At 41.4% G+C, this 9,142-nt stretch overlaps 1 protein-coding gene across 2 annotated transcripts; it reads right to left on the reverse strand.

Moving 5' to 3' along the window:
* Window positions 1-6,606: 6,606 nt before the first annotated feature.
* On the reverse strand, window positions 6,607-8,648 carry LOC124967596 (insulin growth factor-like family member 2). Of its 2 annotated transcripts, none has more exons than XM_047530042.1 (4): window positions 8,609-8,648; window positions 7,293-7,343; window positions 6,900-7,152; window positions 6,607-6,737 (listed from the first exon to the last, which is right to left on the reverse strand). In XM_047530042.1, the coding sequence occupies exons 1-4, from the start codon at window positions 8,631-8,633 to the stop codon at window positions 6,734-6,736; spliced, it is 333 nt and encodes a 110-aa protein (XP_047385998.1). In that variant the 5' UTR covers window positions 8,634-8,648; the 3' UTR covers window positions 6,607-6,733. The 2 variants fall into 2 exon arrangements, with proteins under 2 accessions (XP_047385998.1, XP_047385999.1); XM_047530043.1 differs by having other exon boundaries at window positions 6,608-6,737; window positions 6,878-7,152.
* Between the last annotated feature and the right edge of the window lie 494 nt (window positions 8,649-9,142).

The raw sequence follows: 9,142 nt of genomic DNA on the forward strand, positions 1-9,142 counted from the left end.
CCTATATGCTGAAGTGTTGATCCTACATTCTTCCTTAGCAGGTGCATAGATGCTGGTATATTTTCTAGGTATTCAATCCATTTTGAGTGGCTTTAGTATCAAAGTAAGTGTCTACTTTCATTCTCCAAACATGGATAACCAGTTTTCCAGCACCATTTTTTAAAAGAATCTTTGCGCCATTGTATGTTTTTGGCACCATTGTCAAGGGTCAGATGATTATATCTGTGTGGGTTTGTCTCTGTGTTTTCTATTCTGTACATCCGTTTTTATGCCTGTACCATGCAGTTTTTGTTACTATAGCCCTCTAGTGTAATTTGAAGCCAGGTATTGTGATACCTCCATCCCTGCTTTTTTGACAGGATTGCTTTGGTTATTCTGAGTCTTTAATTCTTCCAAATGAATTTTAGGAATATTTTTCTAGTTCTGTGAAGAATTCAATTCATATTTTGATGGTGATTGCATTGAATCTATATATTGCTTTTGGTAATATGGTCGTTTTAACAATAATAATTCTACCTATCCATGAACACGGGAGATTTGTCCATCTTTTTGTGACTTCAATTTCTTTCTTCAGTGTTCTATAGCTTTTGCTGTAGATGTTTTTCACCTACTTGCTTAGATTTACTCCTGGGTATTTTATTTTATTTTTTTAAGTATGCTGAATGGAATTGTTTCATTTTTTTCTTAACAGATTCATTGTTGATGTATAAGAAAGTTATTGATTTTTGTATTTGATTTCGCATCTTGCTACTTTGCTAAACATGGTTTTTAGTTCTAGCAGTCTTTTGAGGAGGCTTTTTGTATCTTCTTACTATAGCACCACATCATTTGGAAAGAGTACTAATTTACTTCTTCTTTCCTATTTTTATTCCATTTATTTCCTACTCTTGCCTAATTGCTCTAGCTAGAATTTCTAGTACTATATGCTTTGCTATACTTTTACTGAATCCTTGTCTTGCTTGGTGCAAAGGCACAAGAGCTGAGCACAACACAATTGCTGGTAAAGATTTTACTTCAGTTATTATTCTATCAATGTTATCAGCAAAAATTGATCAGCAACATATTTGGAGAAATATCTGTGTGTGTGTGTGTGTGTGTGTGTGTGTGTGTAGTACAGGGGATTGAACCCAGGGGCACATGATGGATCCTTTTTATTTTTTACTTTGAGACAGAGCCTTGCTAAATTGCTGCACATGGCCTGAATCTTGCTATTTTCTTGCCTCATCCTCCCAAGGTGCTGGGATTACAGATGTGTGCCACAACACCCAACTTGGAGAAATATTTTGATTAAAAAAAAGGAAATGTGTTGGGGCTGGGTTGTGGCTCAGTGCTATAGCACTTGCCTGGCATGTGTGAGGCACTGGGTTTGATTCTCAACACAGCATAAAAATAAATAAATAAAGGTTCATCAACAACAAGTAAAATATTTTTTTAAAAAGGAGAAATGTGCAAGTTGAATATGCCAAGATAATATCATTCTTCTCACACCCAGATGAAATTGAAGCAAAGAAGTAGTGAAAGGAGAGGGCTCCTGCTGCCTAAGATAAGCAGTTTATTTTTTCTTATTGTATACAAATGGGATACATGTTGTTTCTCTATTTGTACATGGAGTCAAGGCATACCATTTGTGTAATCATAAATTTACATAGGGCAATGATGTTTGATTCATTCTTACCACCCTTCTTAATCCTAACCCTAAACCCAACCCTAACCCTAACACCTCCCACCCCCCATAACATGTCCTCATCCGCGTATCAGCGAGATCATTTGTCCTTTAGTTTTTTGAGATTGGCTTATCTCACTTAGCATGATATTCTCCCATTTCATCCATTTGCCTGCAAATGCCATAATTTTATCATTCTTCATGGCGGAGTAATATTCCATTGGATATATATGCCACAGTTTCTTTATCCATTCATCAACTGAAGGGCATCTAGGTTGGTTCCACAATCTAGCTATGGTGAATTGAGCAGCAATGAACATTGATGTGGCTGTATCTCTGTAGTATGCTGATTTTAAGTCCTTTCGGTATAGGCCAAAGAGTGGGATAGCTGGGTCAAATGGTGGTTCCATTCCAAGCTTTCTGAGGAATCTCCATACTGCTTTCCAGAGTGGTTGCACTAATTTGTAACCCCACCAGCAATGTATGAGTGTTCCTTTTTCCCCACATCCTCGCCAACACCTATTGTTGCTTGTGTTCTTGATAATCACCATTCTAATTGGAGTGAGATGAAATCTTAGGGTAGTTTTGATTTGCATTTCTCTTATTATTAGAGATGTTGAACATTTTTTCATATATCTGTTGATTGCTTGTACATCGTCTTCTGTGAAGTGTCTGTTCATTTCCTTAGCCCATTTGTTGATTGGATTATTTGTATTCTTGGTGTAGAGTTTTTTGAGTTCTTTATAGATTCTGGAAATTAGCGCTCTATCTGAAGTATGAGTGGCAAAGATATTCTCCCACTCTGTAGGCTCTCTCTTCACATTACTGAGAGTTTCCTTTGCTGAGAGAAAGCTTTTTAGTTTGAATCTATCCCGGTTGTTGATTCTTGCTTTTATTTCTTGTTCTATGGGAGTCCTGTTAAGGAAGTCTGATCCTAAGCCAACAAGTTTAAGATTTGGACCTACTTTTTCTTCTATAAGATGCAGGGTCTCTGGTCTGATTCCGAGGTCAGAATTGAGTTGAGTTTTGTGTAGGGTGAGAGATAGGGGTTTAATTTCATCCTATTGCTTATGGTTTTCCAGTTTTCCCAGCACCATTTGTTGAAGAGGCTATCTTTTCTCCATTGCATATTTTTGGACCCTTTGTCTAGTTTGAGAAAATTGTATTTATTTGGATTTGTGTCCATGTCCTCTATTCTGTACCATTGATCTACCTGTCTATTTTGGTACTAATACCGCACCATTTTTGTTACTATTGCTTTGTAGTAGAGTTGAAGATCTGGTATTGCGATACCCCTGCTTCGCTCTTTCTACTGAGGATTGCTTTAGCTATTATAGGTTTTTTACTCTTCCAGATAAATTTCATAATTGCTTGCTCTATTCCTGCAATGTACATCATTGGGATTTTTATTGGAATTGTATTGGATCGGTATAGCACTTTAGGTAGTATGGCCATTTTGACAATATTAATTCTGCCTATCCAAGAACATGGGCAATCTTTCCATCTTCTAAGGTTTTCTTTAATTTCTTTCTTTAGTGTTCTGTAGTTCTCATTGTAGACGTCTTTCACCTCTTTTGTGAGATTGATTCCCAAGTATTTTATTTTTTCGATGCTATTGTGAATGGGGTAGTTTTCCTAATTTCTCTTTCTGAAGATTCATAACTTATGTATAAACATGCATTGGATTTATGAGCATTGATCTTGTAACCTGCTACTTTACTGAATTCACTTATGAGATTTAAAAGTTTTCTGGTGGAATTTCCAGGTTCCTCTAAATATATAATCATGTCATCAGTGAACAGGGATAGTTTGAGTTCTTCTTTTCCAATTCGTATCCCTTTGATTTCTTTGGTTTGTCTAATTGCTCTGGCTAGAGTCTCAAGGACGATGTTGAATAGAAGTGGTGAAAGAGGGAATCCCTGCCTTGTTCCAGTTTTTAGGGGGAACGCTTTCAGTTTTTCACCATTTAGAATGATATTAGCCATGGGTTTAGCGTAGATGGCCTTTATAATGTTCAGGAATGTTCCCACTACCCCAATTTTTTCTGGTGTTTTGAGCATGAAGGGATGCTGTATTTTATCGAGTGCTTTCTCTGCATCTATTGAAATAATCATGTGATTTTTAACTTTAAGTCTGTTGATATGGTGAATGACATTTGTTGATTTCTGGATGTTGAAGCAACCATGCATCCCTGGGATAAAACCCGCTTGATCGTGGTGCACTATCTTTTTAATATATTTTTGTGTGTGATTTGTTAAAATTTTGTTGAGAATTTTTGTGTAGATGTTCATTAAGGATATTGGTCTAAAATTTTCTTTCCTCAATGTGTCTCTATCTGGTTTAGGTATCAGGGTGATATTGGCTTCATAGAACGAGTTTGGGAGGGTGCCCTCCTCTTCTATTTCATGGAATGCTTTGAGGAGTATTGGAATGAACTCTTCTTTAAAGGTTTTGTAGAACTCGGCTGAGAACACATCTGGTCCTGGACTTTTCTTTGTTGGTAGGCTTTTGATGACTTCTTCTATTTCATTGCTTGAAATTGATTTATTTAAGTTGTGTATGTCCTCCTCGTTCAGTTTAGGTAATTCATATGTCTCTAGAAACTTGTTGATGTCTTCAAGGTTTTCTGTTTTGTTGGAGTATAGATTTTCAAAATAGCTTCTAATTATGTTTTGTATTTCACTCATGTCTGTTGTGATATTTCCTTGTTCATTCCAAATTTTAGTAATTTGACTTTCCTTCCTCTTTCTCTTTGTTAGTGTGGCTAAGAGTTTATCAATTTTGTTTATTTTTTCAAAGAACCAACTATTTATTTTGTTAATTTTTCCAATTGTTTCTTTTGTTTCAATTTCATTGATTTCAGCTCTGATTTTAAGTATTTCCTGTCTTTTACTACTTTTGGTGTTGGTCTGCTCTTCTTTTTCTAGGACTTTGAGCTGTAGCGTTAAGTCATTTATTTGTTGATTTCTACTTCTTTTGTTGAATGTGCCCCATGAAATAAATCTTCTTCTAAGTACTGCTTTCATAGTGTCCCAGAGATTTTGATATGATGTGTGTTTGTTCTCGTTTACCTCTAAGAATTTTTTTATTTCCCTCCTGATGTCCTCTATTATCCATTTATCATATAATAGTGTATTATTTAATCTCCAGGTATTGGAGAAGTTTCTGTTTTTTATTCTGTCATTTATTTCTAATTTTAATCCATTATGATCTGATAGAGTACAAGGTAGTATCTCTATCTTCTTGTATTTGCTAACAGTAGCTTTGTGGCATAAAATATGGTCTATTTTAGAGAAGGATCTATTTGCTGCTGAGAAGAAAGTGTATTCGTTCTTTGTTGGATGGTATATTCTATATATGTTGGTTAAGTCTAAATTGTTGATTGTGTTATTGAGATCTATGGTTTCTTTATTCAATTTTTGTTTGGACGATCTATCCAGTGGTGAGAGAGGTGTGTTAAAATTGCCAGTATTATTGTGTTGTGGTCTATTTGATTTCTGGAATTGAGAAGGATTTGTTTGACGTACGTAGATGAGCCAGTGTTCGTGGCATAGGTATTTATGATTGTTATGTCTTGCTGATTTATGCTTCCCTTAAGCAGCATGTAATGTCCTTCTTTATCCCTTCTGACTAGTTTTGGCTTGAAGTCCACATTATCTGAAATGAGGATGGATACTTCAGCTTTTTTGCTGTGTCCATGTGCATGGTATGTTTTTTCCCAAAAGATAAGCAGTTTTAAATTATTTTCTAAAGTTCCACAAAATGTTCCTTCCTTTTCTACAGGCACCCCACACTTTGCATACCTCACCTGCATATGCGTAGATTTATATAACAATGTTTATTTTTAGCACTCTTTAAGACTGCCATGATTCAGAAAAGATTCTCATGATATTACACACAATGAAATTAGAGAATGCAAAAAAAAACTATACTGATATTCCATCTCAGTCCAGTCAGAATGGCAATTATCAAGCATACCAATAACAATAAATGTTGATAAGGATGTGGGGGAAAATGTACACTCATATATTGCAAATTGGTGCAAATACTCAGGAAAGCAGTATGAAAATTCCTCAGAGAACTTGGAATGGAACCACCATTTGACCCAGTTATCCCACTCCTCGGCATATACCCAAAGGACTAAAGATCAGCACACTATAGTGACACAGTTGCATCAGTGTTCATAGCAGCTCAATCCTCAATAACTAAGCTATGGAGTCAACCTACATGTCCTTCAACAGATGAATGGATAAAGAAAATGTGTTTATATGTACAAAATTGAATATTACTCAACCATAAATAAAAATAAAATTATGATATTTCCTGGTAAATGGATTGTTTTAATCAGCTTTTTCACTACTGTGACTGATATACTACACAAGAACAATTGTAAAGGAGAAAAGGTTTATTTGAGTGCTCACAGTATCAAAGGTCTTAGTCCCTAGAAGGCCAGCTCCATTCCTTGGAACTCAAGGTGAGACACAACATCAAGGCAGGAGAGTGTGGCAAATGGAAGCAGCTCACATGATGATTAGGAAGCAGGGAGACACTCCACTTGCCAGATACCTCAAAGCCATGCCCCCACAATACACTCAAAGCCATACCCTCCTCCAGTTACCACTTAGTTAATCCCATCATGGGATTAAGTCACTGATTGGGTCAAGACTCTCACAACCCAATCATTTCTTCTCCAAACTTTCTTGCATTGGCTCACATGTGAGCTTTTGGGGGACATCTCCCATCCAAACCATAACAGAGACATAAGCTCCAGAACTGGGTATGAAGGTTGGACAAATTCTCTATCACACAAGACCCTGTGACCCTACCTCCATCACCAAATTGACTATTAACTGCCTTCCTAGGGAAAATTTCCTATTTGATCATTTCTCAGCAAGTTGCCTTGAGGACGTCTGGAGAGAACACACTTAGCCAGACCACCTTGTGGGACATGCTGTTTTAATGCTGTTCACAGAACCATGCCCCCATTCCACTTATATCCTAGAATGCATCCTGTCCACGTGTTCCCAGGCTCCAGGGAGGAAACACTGAAGGACGGTGTGGTTGGCCAGATCAGCTGCAAGACAGGAAAGAGGCAGAGACTGAGCAACTGGGAGAGATACAGACCTGGAGGGGGCTGGGGAGATGTAGGGCTCACCCTCCCAGAGGGCCAAGTGCCCACCCCCCTCCCTGCCACTGTCCCTCTTCCAGTCTCACCTTGATTAAGGCAGGTCCTTACCTCCTGCAGGTCCTGGAGGTGGGAGACGTGGGACACCAAGACGTCTCACCATGGATCTTCAACTTCACAACAAACTTCTTGTGGCGGCCAAAGGACTGAGGACAGCAGAGCTCAAAGCAGGGCCAGTAGGTGCAGGTGGGGCCACAGTGCTGCGTCCGGTTCAGGGGCAGGATGGTGTCATAGTCACAGCACTGCTCCCAGGGGTTGTAGATCCTGTCCCCACACCTGGGCGCCGGCTGGCACAGCCATGGTTCTGAGCAAATGTGATGCGTGTGAGACCCAGAGTTTGTGTCCCTCCCCAGGAAAGAGATGGAAATCATCAAGTGGTGGCCCCAGGCAGGCTCTGACCCCTGCCAAGAGGCCTCCCGTCCCCTCCCTCCAGGTTGTCCTTACCTGTGCTTCCATCTGTGCCTGCAGCCAGGAGCAAGACGATGCCCACACATACTGCAATGGTGAGGAAAAGAACTTAGTGGGGGTGGGGCTAGAGGGACACCCTCTGGGAAGGCAGGTGTGGTCGGAAGTTGGCTTCACCTTAGATTCAGGAGAGGTTGGAGCACTTTGAGATATATAATGGGGGAACTGACTTTGCAGAATGTGTCCCTGAGAAGGGACAGAAAGCAGGACAGCCTGAGGGCTGAGCTGAGCTTTAACCCCTGTATCTGTGTATGGCAAAAGGGACAGACAGTAGGCAGAAAGGAGCAGGTGACTGAGCAAGGCAGCTTGAGGGGTGGGGGAGAATTTGCAAGATGCCCGGCAGCCTGGACCAGAATTCTCCTCAATCTGCAGCCAGGTTTTGCTCCTCCTCTGCCCTGAACAGGTTCTGCTCAAATCGGAGCACAAACTCCTTGTCCTAACAAGTTCTGGCAGATCTCATCCTGATAGCATTCCTGCAGGGAAAATGGTAGAGGCCAGAGAACAATGCTGAAAGGCATCATGGAGGGACACAGCATCTGGGGGTTCCCCAGAAGAGGCCTGGAAGGAGGGCAGAGGTAGGAGGGTCAGGAGTGTGAAAAGAGAAGAGGAGGGGCTCAGAGAGCAGGAGAATAGACCAATGAGGCCAGGGGAGGAAAAGATAAGACAAGTCAGGCATGCTGTGCACACCTGTAGCCCAGCTCCTGGGAAAATGGAGGCAGGGAGATGACAAGCGTGAGTCTACCCCAGGCAGCCTGACAAGACTCTAGGGCTGGGGATGTGGTTCAGGGGTAGAGCACTTGTCTATTAGCACATGCATGTTCCTGGCTTCAATTCCCAGTACTGGGGGGAAGGGGTAGGAGAGGGAGAGAAAGGAAAAAGGAAAAGAGAAAAGGGAAACAGGGAGAAATGAGAAGAGATGGGGAGAGATGGAATGGTGGGGAGAGACACAGGAGGTGAGCAGAGGTGGGGGACGGAGGGAAGAGATGAGAGGAAAATAAAGTGTTGCAAGACTCCTGATAGGAGGGGAGAGCCAGGGAGAAGGCAGGGGACATGGGAGGCATCTGGGTGTAGGAAAAAGGGCAGGGGAGAGGAGAGAGGCAACAGCAGCAGGTAAGAGAGGGGGAAGAAGAGGGGATTTAGGGACAGCAGAGGAGAGGAAGGCCAAGCAGCAGGGCTGCAGCCATCTGGGCAGTGCTGGCTGTGAGGTGGGGTCTCTGAAGGGCAGAGTTAGAGTTAGGTCTGCAGGAGGGGAAGGGGCCCTCCTGCAGGCCTGGGACAGGCCGAGGCCCCCTTACCTAGCAAGTGATCTCTGGTCTTCATATGGCTGAATCCAGCTTTATGCTGCAAGGATGGCTCAGAGCTCAAGAGAACTTGGAGAAGAACAGCAGCACGTTTATAGATGAGAGGCAGACACTGTTTCCATTGAGAAAAAAGTAGCACTGGACCAACCAGTGATGCCACTTAAGAATGGCAGAGAGTACAGAGAACCTCCCAGGTAACCCTTCCTTACTGCCTTTCTATGAAGACAAGGAGCAGCCTGGCAGTAATCACCACACTGTTTCAACAGGTATCATTTTCAAATTTGCTCCATGAACATCTTCACGATGTTCAGATGGCCAGCAAAGCAGGTGGGCTTGTGCAAGGCAGTGCGGTGAGGCAAGGGGCAAGAGTGGGAAGGAGTGTGAGGCCAGTGGACAGGCGGCAGGTGAGGCAGGCCAGTCAGTGGGGACTGATGGACCAGTTTAGGGGTCAGTGTCAAATCCTTTTATCTGCACTTGAGTCACAAGGTGGGAGTGGTTCTGAGGCTGTTTTCCCAGAGTCCATTTTCA

Source organism: Sciurus carolinensis, chromosome 16 (assembly GCF_902686445.1).
Source record: "Sciurus carolinensis chromosome 16, mSciCar1.2, whole genome shotgun sequence".
Lineage (NCBI taxonomy): Eukaryota > Metazoa > Chordata > Mammalia > Rodentia > Sciuridae > Sciurus > Sciurus carolinensis.

Excerpts from the sequence above, each read along its gene's own strand:
- LOC124967596 (XM_047530042.1), bottom strand. The coding sequence starts at position 8,633 with ATGAAGACCAGAGATCACTTGCTAG. Across the intron at positions 7,344-8,608 it reads GACCAGAGATCACTTGCTAG|TATGTGTGGGCATCGTCTTG; the intron begins GTAAGGGGGCCT and ends TCACCATTGCAG. Across the intron at positions 7,153-7,292 it reads AGGCACAGATGGAAGCACAG|AACCATGGCTGTGCCAGCCG; the intron begins GTAAGGACAACC and ends ACATTTGCTCAG.